Source organism: Myxine glutinosa, chromosome 6 (genome assembly GCF_964187855.1).
Source record: "Myxine glutinosa chromosome 6, kmMyxGlut1.1, whole genome shotgun sequence".
Taxonomy (NCBI): domain Eukaryota; kingdom Metazoa; phylum Chordata; class Myxini; order Myxiniformes; family Myxinidae; genus Myxine; species Myxine glutinosa.
This window is the reverse complement of record NC_136266.1, coordinates 124,997,635-125,019,894: the sequence shown is the minus strand read 5'-3', so window position 1 is coordinate 125,019,894 and position 22,260 is coordinate 124,997,635. Positions and strand designations below refer to the sequence as shown.

Sequence of the window (22,260 nt, the reverse complement as noted above, 5' to 3'; positions counted from 1 at the left end):
TGGGATGAGTGTATAGAAGTTGGTCCCTGTTGTCAGACAGGTAGATGTAAATTGAGTCATCACTGTTTGGAGGACGGTACAGAAAACATATGAACAAAAGGTGGGAGCGGAGAGGAAGCCGTAGTCAGAGGTACTCCTGGGGGTGGGGTGGAGAGAGGGCAGTGCAAGAAGAGTGAGGAAGAGAGGTTTTGATAAACATAGCAACCCCAGCACCAGGACGAGGCTCAGGTCTATCATACCGGAGGAGGGAGTAACCAGGAAGAGATATTAAGGAATCAGAGACATCTTAAAGGAGGAAAGTTTATGTTAAGCAGATTACATCTGGTTTGTCAGAAGCAACATGTATGGAGATTTCAATCAGGTTTGAGTGAAGGCCCCGGATGTTTGAGGTCCATACCATTAAAGAAGAGGGAGGGGGAGCATCGGGTACAGGACAGGGGAGGGGAGTGGTAGGGGTAAGATGAGGGGTGAGAGGGGGAGGTAGGGAGAGCTGTTGATAGTGTGTCGGAGATTGCAGAAGAGTTAGGAGAAAGGGAAGAATGAGGAGGACAAAAGGTTTGATGGTGATGGGATGAGGCACAGTGTGGGGTTGTTTGAGGGGGGGGGGGGGGCAGAGCAAAGTCTAAGGTTGGAGGAGGTGGAAGTATATGATGGAAGAGAGAGAGGATGTGGGGAAGTGGCAGCTTTGAGGAGGAGGGGGGAGGGGGAAGAATTGGCGAAAAATAGTAAGGGGGGGAGATTAGAAGGGGAGGGGTGGCGGGGAGTTTTGAAGGGGAGGGGGGAGGAGGGAGTTTTGAAGAGGAGGGGTGAGGGGGAAGTTTTGAAGGGGAGCGGTGAGGGGGAGTTTTGAAGGGGAGGGATGAGGGGGGAGAATGGAAAGGGAGGGGTGATGGGGGAGTTTAGAAAGTGGATGATTAATGAAAAACGAACATATATTACAAACTGGGTTTATTGTGATTTTCAAGTTAGAGATCCGTTTGAAAACGATAGAGGAGGGGTGGAATGAATGTGAGTTTAGAGAATGTAGAAAGGAAAGTTTGTAAGAGATTGAATTTTTTTTTGAAATGGAATGATTACATGAGGAAATTGAAAAAAGCCTTTTAAATAGGAAGAAAAACAGCGTGTTGTAATAAACCCCTGAATAAAACACTGCAGGGGAAAGTTTCAACATATTGTTATGAATTTTGAGGTGGTGATATTTATAGATTTCGGCAGATCTGCATAGGTAGGTGCTCCGATGATCGTGGGTAGCAAGAACCACTTCGATGTACAGAAAGTCAGGGACCTGTGAAGTCCGGATGTCAGCTAAGTTGGATATTTGTCCCTGCCACGAGGGGGCGGGCATGTTATTTAGTTCAGGGATTATGTTAATTCCCTTGTACGTCGTTCCCTCTGTGATCATTCCTTTGTCCCGTCTGGCAACGCACATAGACACTAGTTAGGAATCCATCCCCATTAGCACACACACTAATTAAATCCCCCCTAATAATAAAACTCACCGGAAGCCAGTTCGGGGCACTGACGATAGAACTGCAGCCAGCTACATCACAAACTTGCAAAGCAACACTCATTGCTCAGGCAGGCTGAGGCCACACCCATCTTGCGAAGGATTGGTTGCAGGGCTGATGGAGAGATCACACCATTGGACAAGACACCACCAATAGGGAGACGAGGCAGGATGAAGCTTGCGATTGGTCAAGGTGGGGGCAAGAAGCTGGCCACTAATTGGTGGAAGGAAGCAACGAACTGATTGGCCACCGACCAATGGCATGACAGAGAGGTGACGCGGCCATTGCTGGGGAATTGAGCCTGTGATGTTGGCCAGCAAGGATTGGCAGAGAGAGAGAGAGAGAGAGAGAGAGAGAGATGATGTCAAGAGGGTTGATAAAAAGTGAGGAGAGACCGACATTTTCTCTCTTGCGCTTGGCCCTTCTGCCCTCTGGTTCTGGATTATTTTGTGCCCGGACGTCCTTCTCCTCGCCGTAGACTCTTTTCCCCGTTTCTTCTGCTGCCCCTCACGCCTTCCTAGACCGTTGACTCTCTCCTTTGGTTCCGGACATCGCGAGCGATCGCGCGGGGGCGCAAGGCTTGCAGCTCTGCAGCGTACATTGGCCTAGCAGCAGGGGCGCGTCGAGGCCTGGTTCGCGCCAACGACCGGACAGCCTTGTTCCCGCCAACCGGAGCCATGTTCGGACGACGTGCTCGAGCCTGACGATCCCTGACACACCTCAGCCAGATGGGATAAGTCCCCACGATAAAACACAACGCTTCTTTTCATCTATTTTCCCTTCGGCGGTGCGATATGTGAGGTGTGTGGGATCCCAACTTAGGTTTTAGGTTTTATCGTCACGTTTTCTTGTCCCGGCATCCGTTGTAAATAAACCCTTTTATTATTTTCCCTGTTATTCTAAATTCGGTTTTCGTGTGAGTTTATTTCCACAGGATTGAAGGCTGCCGCTCAGATCGTGACAGGTAAAAGCTGCGGGCCTCTTCTTCCTCTCCCTTCCTCCCGCGCATATATAGTGAAATCCGCTATTGAATAACGCCTTCATCAACGCTCGTTTCCATCCGTGATTTCCCGTTCTTCACCGAGGGGAATCACATGACAATATTTAAACAAAACCGTGAAAAACAATCTGGGAAAAGTCCCTGAAGTGAGGGCATGGATCAGAGAAATGAAAAAGGGTTAAATGAGATGGAGGAAACTAGAATTGGAAAGGCTAGTTTCGGCTGGAGATGGAAGCAAGACGTGGAAGAAAAGGAGATAAAGGGGGCGGGGCGAGACAACAGCACACGTGGGGGGCTGCGAGGAGAGAAGGAAATAAGAATTTTATTTTTTTGTATTTAAAACGTTAGACAAAGGGTAGATGTTCAGGGAAGTTAGGGGGAGAAGAGAAAATCTAAGAAATAAGGAGTACAGCGAAGGAAAGAACTTAAATTCACAAAACACTGATGGGGGGGGGGGGGGGGGGAGGGACGCCTCAAGTTACCAGGTCGCGCACGCGGTGTGAACAGAAAATGATTAATTATACACAAGTATAATTAATTAATTATACCCAATCAACACTAACCAGAAACACACAGTAAGACACGCAATAAAATAACGAGTGGAAATTTGACACAGACACGAATGGGAAAATACTTAAACCTTTGATGCCGTGCAGAGGTCGAAGTCGCTTCCTTACTCGAGGGACCGGAAGCGGAAGTGATGAAAATTACAAGGGCATTTGTAGAGACTGCACCAATCAACACAGTATATGGGATTTTAACCCGAGATCTCAGCATGAACTACAGTGCATTCAGAAAGTATTCAGACCCCTTCGCTTTTTTCGCATTTTGTTATGTTGCAGCCTTATGCTGAAATCGTTTAAATTCATTTTTTCCCTCATCAATCTACACTCAATGAGGAGAGGCTTCCGTCTGGCCACTCTGCCCTAAAGCCAAGATCGGTGAAGTGTTGCAGTGTTGGTTGTCCTTCTAGAAGTTTCTCCCATCTCCACACAGGATCTCTGTAGCTAAGCCAGAGTGATCGTCGGGTTCTTGGTCACCTATCTTACCAAGGCCCTTCTCCCCCGCATGCTCAGTTTGGCCGGGCGGCCAGCTCTAGGAAGAGTCCTGGTTGTTCCAAACTTCTTCTATTTAAGAATTATAGAGGCCACTGTACTCTTGGAAACCTTCAATGCAGCAGAGATTTTTTTGGAGGCTTCCCCTGATCTGTGCCTCGACACAATCCTGCCTCTGAGCTCTGCAGGCAGTTCCTTCGACCTCATGGCTTGGTTTTTGCTCTGATATGCATTGTCAGCTGTGAGACCTTATATAGACAGGTGTGTGCCTTTCCAAATCATGTCCAATCAATTGAATTTACCACAGGTGGACACCAATCAAGGTGTAGAAACATCTCAAAGATGATCAAGAGAAATGGGAGGCACCTGAGCTAAATTTCAAGTGTCATAGCAAAGGGTATGAATACTTATGTCAATGTGATATTTCAGTTTTTTCTTTTTAATAAATTTGCAAAACTTTCTAAAATCCTGTTTTCTCTTTGTCATTATGGGGTATCGAGTGTAGATTGATGAGGGAAAAAATGAATTTACACGATTTCAGCATAAGGCTGCAACATAACAAAATGTGAAAAAAGTGAAGGGGTCTGAATACTTTCTGAATGCACTGTATGTTCCCAAATGGGAACAACAATCAAGTTTTGTGATAAAACAGTTTATGAGCATTTCACTTCACTTTTATAAAATCAATGGATTCCAGACAATTCCAGCAATAAACTAGAAAGCATCTCCAAATGCAAACCATGTCCGCATCCACTTTGTACTCAAACTAAACTTGATGAAAAAAAACCAGCTAATATATTTTTAATTAATGGGTGTCCTCCATATTCTCCGCAAAAAGAAGCAAAGCCTGGAATCATCTTGGGGAGTGGGGGTGGGGGGAGAACTCACCACTTCCTTCTCCCACTCTCCCCCCTCCCTCCCTCCGGACAACCACTCCACCCCTTCCCCAACCCCAGCCCACTCATTCCCCATCCTTTTCCCACCCCACCTCCCTTCGGACTCCCACCTCATCCCCTCCCTCCTCTCACCACCTCCCACCAGACTCCCACCCCTTCCCCTCCCTCCTCCTCCTCCTAGTCACTGAAGTGAATAAAGCATTTTAACCGCGTGTGGGAAAAATAAATAATTAAAATAAAACCTGCTTTTGATTCATACCAACTTACCTTTCGTTATTGACATGTGCCATGTCAAAATTTGCGCACCCTGAGGGATGAATTCATCGATATGGCCGAAATACGTCATGGTTTTTTTTGGGATTTTTGGTATAGATATTTTTTCCTCGTCGCCATGTAATGAATCTGGGGTGTTCATTAAAATAAAACTCGCATTTCGTCGTTATCATATGTCGTCCTGAAATCTACCTTCCTGAGGGACAAATTCATCGCTATGGCTGAAATAAGTCATGGCATAGATATTTATCCTCGTCGACATGTAATGAATCTGGGGTGTGTTCAGTTACCAAGTTTCTTGTAGAGCGCTTGCCAAGTGGCAAGCACTCCATTCAAAACTTACGAAGGAACGGCTGCCTAGGCAAGTGCTTGCTAGCTGCTTGGTAACTGAACACACCCTTAGACACCTTGACAACATACAGTATACATACAAAACGCCATCTAAAGCACAGTTCTTCTCAATTAAAGACTTGAAATATTAATCACAAGTCTCAGTAGAGCTGAGGTTCTTAACCTGGGGTATCCATACCCCTTGAGGGGTATGGGGACCAAAATCTGGGGGTATGGGACTCATAATAAATTATATTAATAAATTCAATGAAATATCAACTTTAAATATATAATAAATATATATTTAAATATAAATATATATATTTCAAAACAAATTATATTTGTATAATTATATTTCAAAGGACTATTTGAAAGTCCGAAGTACCAATTTTGAGGGTTACTTCTCAGATATTGATGATCTTAGCACGGAATCCGTTTGGATCCAGAACCCTTTCTCGTTCGATATTTCTACGATGAGTGACAACGATTTAGTGAAGGATGATTTGATCGAGTTCCAAGAAGATCAAAGAAAGAAAGCTGATTTCGGAAAGGCTAGGCTGGATTTTAAGCAGTTTTGGTGTGAGCAGATAGCAGCTTACCCTAGCTTGGCGAAGAGGGCAATGAATGTGTTGGTTCCCTTCACTACGACGTATCTCTGTGAAACAGGTTTCTCTGCATTATTGAACCTGAAATCAAAGTGGAGAAATCGACTTGATGTGTCCGATGATATGCGAGTGGCGTTGTCACGAACTGTGCCCCGATTCCATATACTGATTGCACGAAAACAGCAGCAACAATCTCACTAGATTAGTAAAACGGCTTGTATAAAACTTGCATGTTTTGGTTTAGTTTAGTTTGTTTTGTTTTTGTTAACAAGCAAAGAAATAAATAGGGATAAAATCCTAATGATATTCTTTCCTGTTCTGTTCCTAATTATGCATATGTAAAACTAAGCTATTGAGATATTTTGAAGTCACACTCGAACCTAATGCGACTGGTAATCAGGCGTGGATTCCCGACTTTGGCCCATTTTCTGGGTAATAGGTTACCAATTTTCATCCAAAAAAATAGGTAATTCAAGTAAAAACACCCCTCAGAATGCACCACAGAGCACCTATAAATCAAAAAAATTCTAGGGGGACATGCCCCCAGTCCCCCCTAGCTATGTGCACCTTTGGTGCGCCTTGGTCAGTCAACAGTCTGGCGAAGGGGGTATGGGGACATCGTGGGCAATCCGTTGGGGGTCTTGACAGGGAAAAAGGTTAAGAACCCCTGCAGTAGAGTATGCAGGTATGAATTAAAACAAAGGAGCAGGAGGGATGACAGCCTTTCTTAAATAAATATGCTTATGCACTTAGTTATAATAATAGCTGCTTTCTTAACATTTTGCAGATTTCACTCAAGATTTCAACAGTTATTTAGCCCATGAGATGCGATCCTCAAATGCGAAATCATATTTTGATTATATACAGTACTTTAATTAGTCCATGAGAGGCCATGGTGGAAAATCGCATCCTATAAAGCATAAAAGCGCTCCACGCTCCAAATAGCACATACAAAAGTGATGCATACAACGATTTGTAGGGATGAAAATCAGACATTTGATGATGTGTGAGGAAAGTGAAAAAATAAATGTTGAGCACTTAATCGTGCAGAAACCATTGCGGCCTGTTCCAAGGTAAGGCGTTTTTGAGTAGACCAAAAAAGCTTAAGAATCCTGCAAGGGATAGCGGATTGACCAATGATAAAGCCCGTTTTTGTTTTAATTAAACAAGCCAGTTAATTATCTTCAAAAGGTATGTTTAAATGTATCCAAACACGCACTTTTCATTCGTGTACTCCTTTGGAGTCCCCTTAGTATGCATGCAAAGTTTCGAGCAGCTAGGTTTCATGGTTTTGGAATTATAGAGGAGACACACTTACTGAGTGACTAATTGACTAACACCCCCCTCTCTTTTAATACGACAAGACAGTATAATTTCCATGAGTCCAATTTTCATTTAGAAACACAACAATTATGGTTAACCATCTTGAAATTTCCACTCTTTCATCCTAAGGCTGTTCAAGGTTTAAAAGACTATTCAAATTACGGATTTTGCACCAGTAACGGTAGGTTAAAAGTGACTGACAAGCCAAACTGAGTCAGTATAAACACATACAGAGCATGCGTAAAAGGCCTCATTTAGCATTTAGACAATATTAAATTCACATGGTATTTAACTGTTCTTTGCATAATATTGTTGAATTTACATTTTACATGATGTGGAAGTTCCACGGGTACCTTTTAGTTTTCAATATCCTGCGAAATGGAATGATACCAATAAAACATTGATCATTACATAAATACCTTGCTATATGTTTTGGATGCATTCCTGAAATACCGAGCGTATCATGAATCAGCGTGTTGCAAAGCAAGTTTTCTCATAATAATAATAATAATAATAATAATAATAATAATAATAGTGTTGTAAATAGGAGATGTGTTCCTGATGGATGCCAAAAAGCAGGATTTTTCTCCAAATAAGAGTTCTAAAGCATAGATGTGTGTTTATTAATGAATAAATAACAGTAGTAATGATTTTTTAAAAATCCCTTTTTAAGGCCATTTTCCCTGCTAGAGATGGGGGTTAGCCTTGCGGGCCCCATGACAATCATCATGGTTCCCTTTTTGAGGCAATGTTTTTTTTATGGTCGGATGCCCTTCCTGAAGCCAACCCTTTAGTTGCCTCTTACGACATGCAGGAATACGGTGTACTTATTCTCAACTGGGGCACACACTGGCACATTCATCCCAGCAAGCTGGTACTAAATTTGCCAACCTCGGAAGCATGACAGGCTGAGTCAACCCCCCCCCCCCCCCCCGCCCTGTCGTTAATTCTCATTGTTATGCGACCCATCCCACCCTCCGATATCCACTCCCACCCTCTTGTAGATCCATCACCTCTGCAAGAATGGCACTCCGTTTTGTAACTCCACCACTCATTTCGTGGTAGTTTTCCCGCACCTAAAGATAACAAAAAAGAGCGAAGAATAGGTTATTACACATCGTTCTAACCAAATGGTCCATTACAACGATACTGTATGTGGTGTTGTTGAACACATATACACACACACACACACACACACACACACACACACACACACACACACACACACACACACACACACACACACACACACACACATATATATATATATTGTTGCAGTTGTGCCATAAAGGCAAACCCCCTATAGTCAATTGCACGACAACATGTAGCCTGCATTAGTCATTTATGTCTTATTGAATGTAAAGATTAGCCCTTTTCCATTGTGTAGTAATAAAGACCAAATATGCATTGAGTTAGGCAGGATGTCAGGCCTTCGTGGCTGGGAGAAGCCATTACTAATGTGCAGGAAGGCGTGGCCAGAAGCATAGGCCCACTTGACCAGTGAGGAGGCGGGAACACCTAGCCAGGATGCGACAAGGCTCAGCCAATAGGAGGCTCTGGAACATTTTGAAGGGCGTGGGCGGGTCTGGTAAAAGCCCACACGGAGCGCATTATCACTCTCTTTGCTTTTGGATTTTTCTGCGCTACACCACCAGTTCTGAACTCTTGTTGTGGATTTCGCCACGTCGACGACCTCCTGCTCTGTTCTCTCTTTGCCTCGTGGACGACACGATTCTCTTTGCCTGGGATTTTGCCACGTGGATGACACCCTGATCTGGACTCTCTTGTTTTGGCTTCACCAGACGACACGTGCTTTGGCCTTTGTTCTTCGTCGACACCCATCGCTTCTGCGACGATCTTTTGCGCCATCCGGCTGACCTGCAAGCGTTGGCCTTTCAACACGACTCACCTGAGCTGAAGTTGTCTGCCTGCATGGCAGCTCGTCCCACCTGCGCTGAATCTAGCTCAACCTGCGCCGGAGTTCGTCCTTCGGACCTGACCTTATCGAGCCGCGAACACCAGACCAAGTGGCCAATTGCGAGGAATCTCAGCACATACATCGGTACGCCCTTAACGAGTGTCTTTTCCCCTGTGTAAGAGTGAGTGTCAGAATGTGAAGGCGCCAAGTCGGGGTTATTGTTAAGTAAGAATTGGTAAGCTGTATCTTCGTCTCTGTTTCTCTGTGCCTTCAAAATAAAAGGCTGTACATTCTGTTGTTACTTTCCAACCTGTTCGGTATGTCTTTTCTCCATTCGCCTAGCATCATCCGGGACTGAATTTGGCTAGACTCAGGTCCATAAATCTCGTGGGGTAATGCCACTTTCCACACCGTGCAAATCCGCTCGGCACCCATAAGGTGTGGGGAAGTGAGGGTTCGATCGCGCGGTTCTTCGGCACGCGCGTGCACCTTGAACCGTGCACCTTGAAGGTATTCGTGATTCTCCGGAATTAACCGAGGGGAATCACGCAACAAAATTGTTGTCAAGAAGGGGGATTTTTGAACCAGGCCCCCGCAACAAATTGTTGTCAGGAGTGGGGATTTGAACCGACCGCAACAATATATTGTTGCGAATATGGAATTTGGCCTCCATATCCGCTTGTAAATATTCCCCTATTTTCTCCAATACTCCCCAACTTTCCCCGATCCCCCATTCCCTAGTCCCATTGCATGTAAATAACAATCAGTAGAGCCGACCTTCCCCTTATTCCCCCATTAAATGTCGTGCCCAGGTCCACCGCACCACACGTAGACAACTTTCGGACATCTTCCTAGTTATTCTTATTCTATGTCAGTTAAGGCCTCGTCTCCATTAATTATGACTCTTCGTTGCACCAGAATGTGATTATATGGCACCAGTAGTGAGTTTAGGACCTTTCCCATACCTCCTCCCATCTTCTTCCCCAAACAACAACAATAACAACAACTACAACAACAATTACAACAACAACAGAGGAGATGGCGGCGGAGCGGGGGAGGATGCGTCCTCACACCGGCTCGATTAGCGCCATTGACCACGCGCTCCACGGGGTTACCACGAAGGGGCTCCTTGTCAGCTCCTCGTCAAGGGCGGAGCCTGGTAAACCCCCCGCACGCACCCAATGAGAAGCAACGTGCCGATTCCACGAGGCGGAGCTAACGAGCCGAGGGCGTGTCACTCCCCGCCGGATATACGCGGCCCCGCGCCGGATGTGACGTCAGATGCGCCCCCAGCTTGAGACGACAAGACGCCACCTCGAGCGCTGAGAGACCTCCTGCATCTTTTGGGCCGCGCCATCCTGTCCCTGAGCACAAGGTGCACCTTGTGCTGGCCATCGAATACCCGCTTTCCTTGTCATCAATCCCCGTGTGAGTCAGTTTTTGTCCTGTTTCTCTGTGGTCTGTCGGGAATAATATAAGGTTGTGTCTAAGTGCCTGTCTTCCTATGATGTACCTCTCGTCCCTGTAATCTAACCTTCCGCCTTAATATAACCTCCTCCGGAGGTCTTGAGAACTGAACCCCTGGTGTCGTATTGTGTCATTATAACCCAGCCGGGTGTCTTCTCTTTCCTATTGAGCCAGCGTAGCGCGGCTTCGTCGACGTTCGAGTACAATCGGGTAATTTGTGCGGACACGGCGGCCATTCCGCTCGGCCCACCTTAACATCAAAGTCGTGTCTGTAACAATTGGTGTCAGGAGTGGGATTCGAGGCCCGACCAAATTTTGGAAAAAAAAAACGAATAGAGGAAAAAAAAAAAAATTTGGTCAAAATTTGGAGCGGCCGAAATTTGTTTTGTTTTACGAAACTCGAATTTTGCAAGTCGCGCTATGGCGGATCAAGACGGCTGGGGTCCGGTAGGGGAGAGTGAGGTAGGGTCGATCCAGGACCAAAATGAGGGACAGGAGGAGAGCGAAGCAGTGAGGGCGGCAGGTTCGCAAAATAGCGCCGTCACGCACGAAGAAGCGGGCGCGCAAAATGGCGCCTCGCTGATCACCGCGCCAGCGACCGTGGCAGCGCCCCCGATGGATTGGGGCCTTTTTTTCATACAAATGAAGGCCCTTATGGCCCAGAATAGCGAGAAAATGAGGGAGGAAACGAGGGCTGATAATGAGCGATTGGGTGAGCGGTTGGGGAACCGGATGGATGCTCAGGGTGAGCGATTGGGAAACCAAATTGAAGAAATAACGAACCGAATGAGGGCTCGGAGTGAGCGATTGGAGGGCCAACTGGGGGTAATGAGGGACGAAGCGAGGGGTACCAGTGAGGGGTTAGACAATAATTTTGAGGAGTTAGACAAGAAATTTGGGAAGATAGACAATAATTTTGAGGGGTTAGACAACGGGATAAAAGAAGTGAAAAATGGGTTAATGGGGGTAGAAAATAGAATGGCTGCCCAGGAGAATCAGATAGAGGGAGTGAAAAATGGGGTAGAGGGAGAGGAGATCAGAAGAGGAGTGAGTGAGGAGGTCGGAGGAGTGCGCGAGGAGGTGAGGCACTGTAAGGAGCACATGGAAAAGGAGGTGAGAAAGGGGACTGTAAAGTTACAAGGGGGCATAGAGGACCTGACGCAGGAGGTGGAGCAGCTGACGGTGGGACAGACGGAGTTAGTGGAGCAGGTTCAAAGGAACACTGCGGTATTAGGAGGTTTAAAGGCGACACAGAAAGAACTAAAAGATGACTTGGTAGCGACGAAGAGGGAATGTCAGATGGTACGTGAGGGACTGACAACGAGGTTGGACGAGGTCATAGAGGTAATGGAGACGAAGGACCGGCAGGTGAGGACGCACCTGGAAACGGTCAAGGTAGCCTTGGAGGACGAGCTTGAGGAGACGTACCGGGGAATAAAAGAGGTGAAGCACAAATTAGAAGAAGTGGAAGAAGGGATGAGTGAAATTAAGAAGCGACGGAGAGGGGATAACAAAGAGATAAAAGAGGAGATAAAAGAATTGGTCCAAAGTCTGTGTTTGGATCGTGATGATGTGCTCATTAACCGGATGAGGGATTCGCAGGTGATGGAGGAGAAGCGAAGAGGAAGAGGACCCGGTGTAAGTGGTGACCAATATGGTCGTGCGTATGATGCGCCAGGGGATTTAAGGAGCTTGGGGGTCGAGATGGACCCGGGTGTTCGTGAGAGGCCGTGGGTGAAGTGTGCGACAGGTCTGGTGTGCGAAAATGGAGGTGTGCAAGAAAGTCCGACTCTGGGGTGTGTGAGGAAAAAGTGTGTACCAAGGAGTGAGTGTGCTGGCGAGAGTGAGTCGGTCGTAGCGCGTGTGCGAGGGAGCACATGGAAGCGCGGTGTGGTAAGTGTTACAGAGGGTGTGACGGGAGAGTGTGCGCAGGAGTGTGCGCGAGAAAGGTGTGTGACGGACAGGTGCATGAGGAAAGAGTGCGCTGTCAGAAGTAAGGAAGAGTGTCCACCTGTGGTGAGTGTTACAGAGGGTGTAACGGGAGAGTGTGCGCGAGAAAGGTGTGTGATGGACAGGTGCATGGGGAAAGAGTGCGCTGTCAAGAGTAAGGGTGAGTGCGCTGTCAAGAATGGTGGTGAGAGTAGTGAGAGTGACATGGAGCGTGAGTTAGTTGTGACAGGTGAGCGAGGATGTACACCTGGGATGGAAGGATGCACACCGGGAATGGTGGAGCGTGAGTGGGAATGCACGCTGGAGTTGGTGGTGAGGCACGTGGTTGGGTGTGCGAATGAGGGCACACCTGTGATTGTCACAGAGGAGGTGACCGAGGAGGGGGCGCGAAGAGGTGTATTGGTGAGGTGTGCGAGCAACGAATGTGTGCCAAAGTGTTCGGTGGTCAGGTGTGTGACCAAGGCTGTGAGTGGAATGGGTGTGCCTGGGTGTGTAAGGAAAGGTACGAGGAGCATGAGCACGGCTGGATGTGTGAGCAAGGAACGGGCTTCGGGGTGTAAGCATGCAGGTGAAGCATCGACATTAAACGGGTTAGAGGTTAGAGCGACTTTTAGCCGAAGCAGGCCCTCGGTGCGTGCCGGGCCTCGCTTTGAACGGCCGCGTCCGTGCTCCACTAGGCGGAGCGGGCAGCCCGATAGGAAGGGTCGTTATGGCGACCACGTTTTGTTGAGACGTGCCGGCAGGTCGAGATCGGGACATTGGATGGCTCCACGCCGAGGTGGTGCGTGGGATCTCGGCCCGGGTAAGCCCCCGTCCCTGCCCCGAATGCCGGACGCATCCAGCCGCAGGCACAAAACAACCAGCATCCATTGCTTGGCTTTACGAAGCTGGGCTTTGGACAGGAATTGGCGCACCGAGAGGTATTAGTGAGTCGACTGGGTGATGAGGTTAGTGTTTTGGACCCAAAATTGGAGAAAAACAAAATTTGACGATTGGCAAGGGATTGGCAGTAGTGATTGGCAGATGATGGGTAGTGATTGGCAAATTTTTAATTTGTTGAAATTTGATGTGCAAAATTGGTAGTGAGAGACCCCCGATGTGGTGGGATGGCATCCCTGCCACCCTTCCCCTGAGTGGGGGCAAAGGAGCAATAGCTTATGGGGTGTATGGCAGTGAAAACTAGCCCGGGTGGGTTAGGTTATATGTGTGTAGGGATCTAGAAAGAGGACATTAGGTAACGTTAAGTTTAGTTAGTGACTGATACCTGTAGTGGGGACGCAGGTAGATTAGTATGGATGATAATGACGTGGGAGCGCAATAGTTTAAAGGGACGACTGGGAAGCGCAAGTTTCAGAAGGGAGTAGTTAGCTGAGATGATGCCGTGTGTGTGAGGATGGAACAGGTGTGATTGCACAGGTGTGCAATTGGACAGGTGTGTGGAGCAGTGTATGAGTAGTGAGTGTGTGGATCAGCGCGAATGCGCTTGGGGAGAGAAGGGTGCAGGTGGCACCAGGTGTGAGAGCACAGGTGTGCAGGTACAGGTGTGTGGAGAGAGTTGGAGTAAGTGGTACGGAGTGGTGTGCATGGTGCGAAGGTGTGGATGGGGGAAGAGTGGACCCCCTTTCACGAGTACCCGGGGCGGGTAGTGTAAGTGTTAAGTAGAGGGTGCAGGTAAATTGTGGTTGGATATTGGCATTTGTGGTGCGGTTGCAGAATGGTGTTGTGAATGGGTGCATTAGTGTTGTGGAAATGGCTGGGCGTGTAGCCTGTTAGTGTGTGTAGTTGGTTGGGCACTCCACCACTGTGAGGATGTCGGCCAGGTGAGGCCGCAGGTGGGCTCTGGGAGCCGGTAGTTGTGAGTGGGTGCCTGAGGATCCCGGGTGTGGATCGGGCAGCCCAGTGCCAGAGAGGGCACGGAGTGGGGAGAGAGCCAGAGGGCCTTCCCCTGGTAGTTAGGTTAGGGTAAGGAGCAGGTAAGCTCGGAGGCAACTGCAGTGGTGGAGGTGTGCAGGTGGGTAGACCCACTGGGAGAGGTACACGCCGCAGCCCAGAAATTGTGCGAGGGCACCGGGAGATGAATCGGGGGAGTGAGACCCCAAATTGAAGAGCACCACAGTTTGGCCAATGGGAATTGGTTTTTAGAACCCATAGTGTAAGAGGGCCAATGGTTTGGCCGGAGAGAGACCCCGGGTAGTGTAAAGTTGTTAAAGTCATTTAGGAGATAGTTAGGATTGATGAACCTGTCGCACCATACGCAGCCACTTACCTGTGGTGATGATGATGACTCCACACCTGTGTTTTCTTTGTTTTGTTGCAGGAGATGAATCGCTGTGTGGATTTGTGAGACGCATCACGACGTGGATGAGACATTGGGGTGATTCCATCTCTCCCTCCCTAGGAGGGACTGATGATGAATTGGTAATGGCAAATTTTGATGTTGAGTTGAAAATGGCAAATTTTGATGAGAGTTGAAAATGGCAAATTTGATTGGTTAGGAGGGAGAGAAGACGAATTTGGTATATGGGAGGAACGGGGAAGACAGTAGGGATGTTTGTTGATTTGTAAAGTAGATGTTTATGGGTAGTGTTGTGTTTTGTGGATACAGTAAGGGGTAAGGGAGGGGCCATGTAGGTTACCTGGTGGGGGGGGGGGGGCGTACGATAGGAACGTACCTGTCTCACCTGGTTCCCATGTGCCCCCAGTGTGCATTACCTTATATTGCGTGCACTTTTGCGCCCTTACCACCTTACTCACTTGTCTGCTTCTTTTGTCTCCCACCTCCGAGGATCTGGCTTTGGGGTAGAGAGAGAGGAGAGAGAGGTGCTGGCTACGCAGTTGTGGGCCTGCACTTTCGCTGTTGGCTGCCTGGATCGATACACCATATGGACCGCAATGTTTGTGGCCACCCACAATGGACCGCAGCTCTTTTGCGGCCAAGCACCACCCGTGGAAGGACCTATGGGTCAACGTGGCACCTATGCCATAAAGGTGAACCACTGTTAATTAACACCAAGTGCACCACAAGAAGAGCAAGAGACACCTGCAGGGTTAGGGGTTGTCGAATTTATTTTTATTCCAATGAACAATGGTGACTGCACCGATTGGTGGTGGGGTGGTGCTTTTGATGCTCGGGAAGGGTGCTCTGCACGTTATTAAAGGCCGTCGGCCACAGAGCACTCGTGGGTTGGTGTATCGATGCTGGCAAGCGCGCTCTCTCTATGCATAACATCTGCATGTGTTCCTCCAAAGACAGGTCCTGGATCGTAGTGTAAATAGCAGCGTAGTCTTGTAAATAATGCTCCCTACCGGCTGTATGTTTAGTTTGAGGATTCTTTCCGGATTCGGTTATCCTGTGGGTGTGTTTCTGTGAGGAGAAGGGTGCAACGTCGCAGGGGGACATATTTACTCATTTGTGAATATCTGTAAAACTGTCGCACTCAGGGTAGAGTTAATAGTAGAGGGAACTACATTGCGTGCCACACTAAAGTAGGTAAAAATTTATCGGGTCGGGACGCCCCGAGGGTAGAGAAGGGTGCAATGTTGCGAATATGGAATTTGGCCTCCATATCCGCTTGTAAATATTCCCCTATTTTCTCCAATACTCCCCAACTTTCCCCGATCCCCCATTCCCTAGTCCCATTGCATGTAAATAACAATCAGTAGAGCCGACCTTCCCCTTATTCCCCCATTAAATGTCGTGCCCAGGTCCACCGCACCACACGTAGACAACTTTCGGACATCTTCCTAGTTATTCTTATTCTATGTCAGTTAAGGCCTCGTCTCCATTAATTATGACTCTTCGTTGCACCAGAATGTGATTATATGGCACCAGTAGTGAGTTTAGGACCTTTCCCATACCTCCTCCCATCTTCTTCCCCAAACAACAACAATAACAACAACTACAACAACAATTACAACAACAACAGAGGAGATGGCGGCGGAGCGGGGGAGGATGCGTCCTCACACCGGCTCGATTAGCGCCATTGACCACGCGCTCCACGGGGTTACCACGAAGGGGCTCCTTGTCAGCTCCTCATCAAGGGCGGAGCCTGGTAAACCCCCCGCACGCACCCAATGAGAAGCAACGTGCCGATTCCACGAGGCGGAGCTAACGAGCCGAGGGCGTGTCACTCCCCGCCGGATATACGCGGCCCCGCGCCGGATGTGACGTCAGATGCGCCCCCAGCTTGAGACGACAAGACGCCACCTCGAGCGCTGAGAGACCTCCTGCATCTTTTGGGCCGCGCCATCCTGTCCCTGAGCACAAGGTGCACCTTGTGCTGGCCATCGAATACCCGCTTTCCTTGTCATCAATCCCCGTGTGAGTCAGTTTTTGTCCTGTTTCTCTGTGGTCTGTCGGGAATAATATAAGGTTGTGTCTAAGTGCCTGTCTTCCTATGATGTACCTCTCGTCCCTGTAATCTAACCTTCCGCCTTAATATAACCTCCTCCGGAGGTCTTGAGAACTGAACCCCTGGTGTCGTATTGTGTCATTATAACCCAGCCGGGTGTCTTCTCTTTCCTATTGAGCCAGCGTAGCGCGGCTTCGTCGACGTTCGAGTACAATCAGGTAATTTGTGCGGACACGGCGGCCATTCCGCTCGGCCCACCTTAACATCAAAGTCGTGTCTGTAACAATATATATATATATATATATATATATATATATATATATATATATATATATATATATATGTAGTGTGTTCAAAAAGTATCCGACCTTTATTTTTCGTGCGTAAAAAAAAGAAGCTAGGGAGGCGTTGATTGGTGCACGTATGTAGGCGATCCTAATGCACACGCGTGAATTTTTTCACACCTGCAGAAGCTGTCATTCGACGGCAGACCGCCGATGAGTGAGGAAATGTAAGTGAGCGCCGTCGGATTTTCGTTTTTGACAAAATGACGGAAAAACTTGAACAACGCTACTGCATCAAATTTTGTGTTTCATCAAACTTGCATCAAAACTGCAACTTGGTTTCTGGGTCGTACCCATAAACCCAGGACTCTTCGCCAGTAATCACTGTGTTGAGGAAGCTGGGATCGCTGTTCACAGTCTCCAGCATGTCCTGTGCGATCTCCAAACGGAGTTGCTTCAGCTCAATCGTTAGCAGATTTGGTACGAACTTCGCTGAGATTCTCCTGAAGCCCAAATCCTCGTTCCTAATGGAATGAACGGTGTTGAATCTTGCGGATCGTTTCCACTTGGCAATCGCCAAGCTTTACACAAAATTTGATGCAGTAGCGTTGTTCAAGTTTTTCCGTCATTTTGTCAAAAATGAAAATCCGACGGCGCTCACTTAATTTCCTCACTCATCGGCGGTCTGCCGTCGAATGACAGCTTCTGCAGGTGTGAAAAAATTCACGCGTGTGCATTAGGATCGCCTACATACGTGCACCAATCCACGCCTCCCTAGCTTCTTTTTTTTTTACGCACGAAAAATAAAGGTCAGATACTTTTTGAACACAGTAGTATATATATATATATATATATATATATATATATATATAGTCATGTGAAAAAGTAAGTACACCCCATGTAAAGTTTTGTCTTTTTCAACATATTTAAACATACAGCTATTTGATCTTCATTTCAACAATATTGATAGATAAAGGCAATATAATATAACAAATATCATGAAACATTTACATTTTGTAGTCCATTGTATAATTTAAATAAACATAAATGCAAATTTCGCATGTGGAAAAAGTAAGTTCACCCCAACATTTATCACTACTTCAAATACCTAAAATTTGAATCAGGTGCACCAGCTCAGGTGCAAATGATTAGAACATCGTCAGAGAGGATCTTGGAGGAACCTGTCTTATTTAAACCTCAGACATTTAGTTTGGTTTGCTCTTTGATGTTGAAGTGAGTGGCATCACCATGCCTGGATCAAAAGAGCTCTCTGAGGCCTTCAGAAAGAAGGTTATAGATGCCTACGAGTCTGGGAAGGGATTTAAAAAGAACTCCAAACAATTTGAAATCAATCATTCGACTGTCCAGAAGATCATCTACAAGTGGAGATGATTCCAAACAACTGCCAACTTGTTCAGGCCAGGCCACCCAGGCAAGTTCAGCCCAAGAGCAGACTGCAAGATGCTGAAAGAAGTCTTTAAGAACCCCAGAATGACATCACGGGACCGACAGGTAGCTCTTGCCACTGTTGATGTCAAAATGCATGAGTCTACCATTAGAAAGAGGCTGCACAAATTTGATCTACATGGGAGGTGTGCCAGGAGGAAACCTTTTCTGTCCAGAAAGAACATCAGGGCAAGACTAAAGTTTGCCAATGAACACCTAGGCAAAGACCAGCACTTCTGGAACAATGTGCTCTGGACAGATGAGTCAAAGGTAGAGCTATTTGGCCACAGTACCAGAAGACATGCTTGGCGAAAACCAAAGACAGCATTTGACCACAAGAACCTGATACCAACTGTAAAGCATGGTGGTGGAAATATTATGGTTTGGGGCAGCTTTGTGCATCAGGGCCTGGGCAGCTCACCATCATAGAATCCACTATGAATTCTTCATTGTACCAGAGGGTGCTTGAGAATAATGTGAGGCCATCTGTCGGAAAGTTGAAGCTCACCCGAAGGTGGACCTTGCAACATGACAATGACCCTAAACATACCAGTAAATCCACCAAGGAATGGCTGAAAAGAAAGACATGGAGGGGTCTGGAATAGCCAAGTCAAAGCCCGGATCTAAATCCCATCGAGATGTTGTGGGGGGATTTGAAACGAGCTGTGCATGCAAGAAACCCCTCAAACATCACACAGCTGAAAGAATTCTGCAGGAGGAGTGGGCAAAAATTTCTCCCAGTCGATGTCAGAGACTGGTAGACAGTTCTAAGAAACGCCTACTTGAGGTTGTTTCTGCCAAAGGGGGCAATACTACCTATTAGAGCCAAGGGTGTACTTACTTTTTCCACATGCGAAATTTGCATTTATGTTTATTTAAATTATAGAATGGACTACAAAATGTAAATGTTTCATGATATTTGTTATATTATATCACCTTTATCTTTCTATATTGTTGAAATGAAGATCAAATAGCTGTATGTTGAAATATGTCGAAAAAGTCAAAACATTACATGGGGTGTACTTACTTTTTCACGTGACTGTATGTATATATATATATACAGTGCTTTCAGAAAGCATTCAGACCCCTTCACTTTTTTCACATTTTGTCATGTTGCAGCCTTATGCTGAAATCGTTTAAATTCACTTTTTCCCTCATCAATCTACACTCAATACCCCATAATGACAAAGAGAAAACAGGATTTTAGAAAGTTTTGCAAATTTATTAAAAATAAAAAATTGAAATATCACATTGACATAAGTATTCAGACCCTTTGCTTTGACACTTGAAAATTAGCTCAGGTGCCTCCCATTTCTCTTGATCATCTTTGAGATGTTTCTGCACCTTGATTGGAGTCCACCTGTGATAAATTCAATTGATTGGACATGATTTGGAAAGGCACACACCTGTCTATATAAGGTCTCACAGCTGACAATGCATATCAGAGCAAAAACCAAGCCATGAGGTCGAAGGAACTGCCTGCAGAGCTCAGAGACAGGATTGTGTCGAGGCACCGGTCTGGGGAAGCCTACAAAAAAAATTCTGCCTCTTTGAAGGTTCCCAAGAGCACAGTGACCTCCATAATTCTTAAATGGAAGAAGTTTGGAACAACCAGGACTCTTCCTAGAGCTGGCCGTCCGGCCAAACTGAGCAATGGGGGGAGAAGGGCCTTGGTAAGAGAGGTGACCAAGAACCCGATGGTCACTCTGGCTGAGCTCCAGAGATCCTGTGTGGAGATGGGAGAAACTTCCAGAAGGACAACACTCCACCTATCTGGGCTTTATGGCAGAGTGGCCAGATGGAAGCCAAACAGTTCAATCTTGGTTTCATCAGACCACAGAATCTTGTTTTTCACAGTCTGAGAGTCCTTTCGGTGCTTTTTTGCAAACTCCAAGCGGGCTTTGATGTGTCTTTCACTGAGGAGAGGCTTCCGTCTGGCCACTCTGCCATAAAGCCCAGATCGGTGGAGTGTTGCAGTGATGGTTGTCCTTCTGGAAGTTTCTCCCATCTCCACACAGGATCTCTGGAGCTCAGCCAGAGTGACCATCGGGTTCTTGGTCACCTCTCTTACCAAGGCCCTTCTCCCCCCATTGCTCAGTTTGGCCAGGCGGCCAGCTCTAGGAAGAGTCCTGGTTGTTCCAAACTTCTTCCATTTAAGAATTATGGAGGCCATTGTGATCTTGGGAACCTTCAAAGAGGCAGAATTTTTTTTGTAGGCTTCCCCAGATCTGTGCCTCGACACAATCCTGTCTCTGAGCTCTGCAGGCAGTTCCTTCGACCTCTTGGCTTGGTTTTTGCTCTGATATGCATTGTCAGCTGTGAGACCTTATATAGACAGGTGTGTGCCTTTCCAAATCATGTCCAATCAATTGAATTTATCACAGGTGGACTCCAATCAAGGTGTAACATCTCAAAGATGATCAAGAGAAATGGGAGGCACCTGAGCTAAATTTCAACTGTCATAGCAAAGGGTATAAATACTTAGGTCAATGTGATATTTCAGTTTTTTCTTTTCAATAAATTTGCAAAACTTTCTAAAATCCTGTTTTCTCTTTGTCATTATGGGGTATTGAGTGTAGATTGATGAGGGAAAAAATGCATTTAAACGATTTCAGCATAAGGTTGCAACATAACAAAATGTGAAAAAAGTGAAGGGGTCTGAATACTTTCTGAATGCGCTGTAGACCGCAACAATACAACCAGAATGAGCATTAAATGTTGAAATTCTACAAAAAATAACCAGGGAGAGAGGTGAATGAGTCCAGGATATAACGAAATGAATGCAGACATAAATTGAGTTATCCAAAGTTTACAAAGTTCAAGAGAAAATAAAATCTGCCTTTACTGCCTTGTACCTGGTTGAGCCGAGTCTGCGCAGCCCTCAGCTCGGCCACCTGGCCATCCAGTTGTGTGTGCAGGTGCCGTTCACGGTTCGATAATTTGTCCAGCGTCTGCTCGATCTCCATCTCCATGCGCTTCATGGGAGCCTGCCAGGAGCACACTGCTTGTCAGCTAGTGCTATTGCAGCCAACCTGTTAGCTGCAAGCTCAGCACATTTTGTACGTGGATTGTAGGGCACCAGATTTCATGCACAATTGCATCATTATTATGAGATTGACTAGCTATTGCTCCTTGCCCCTCTCACAGCTCCCAACCCCCACACATCCTCAAAAGATGAACCATTTTAAAACCCATATATGAGGCTTTCTGAAGATCCAGACTTTATTTTAATTTCTTGACTTTCAGCAACCCATGTGTTTTTTGACAAAATGATAGACCGAAGTGAATCATCAGAGGAATACAAGCATTAACATCACACTGCACCAATGCACGGCCGAAAAATCTCTCATAAAGAAGTTGTGACAATTACATTCCTGGATTGAGTGGCATTGTGAAAGTGAGTATTGGGAACATGGCGAAGATACCATTAAACCCATCCCCACATGTGTGTAAGAGTGGCAGAGACACTATTAAATCCATACCTACCTGGTGTTGAGCATGGGGCAAATATCATTAAACATGTACCTGTGTGTTCATGAGCGTATTGGAGATACTCTGCCTGTGTTGCTGTATCTGTTCCAAGTGGGTGCGCCAGTCCTGGGGATGGAGATAAAGGAGTACTTTACATAGAATCAAGTTATATCAGCTTCTTTTTCCGTAACTTAAAACAATTTTCACCAAAGAAAATTTAACCGTCAACGAACATAACGTTTCTGGCACCTACGGTTGCGGAGGCATAAAAATGAAGATAATATTTTACTGGCCACCTTAATTTTGTTTCTGGTGCAAGAGTTAATCCAGATATTATGTAAACTAGCAGAGTACCTGCCCTATGGGTGATCTTGTTCCAAGC

At 46.5% G+C, this 22,260-nt stretch overlaps 1 protein-coding gene across 1 annotated transcript in view; it reads right to left on the bottom strand.

Moving 5' to 3' along the window:
- The window catches only part of IFT57 (intraflagellar transport 57), a 33,508-nt gene that overhangs the window by 4,595 nt on the left and 6,653 nt on the right, over positions 1-22,260 (bottom strand). The window contains exons 8-10 of the mRNA XM_068121004.2: positions 21,933-22,004; positions 21,263-21,394; positions 8,004-8,066 (exon numbers count right to left, since the gene is read on the bottom strand). Coding sequence (XP_067977105.2) covers positions 8,004-8,066; positions 21,263-21,394; positions 21,933-22,004 — 267 coding nt within the window. The remainder of the gene's footprint in view (positions 1-8,003; positions 8,067-21,262; positions 21,395-21,932; positions 22,005-22,260) is intronic.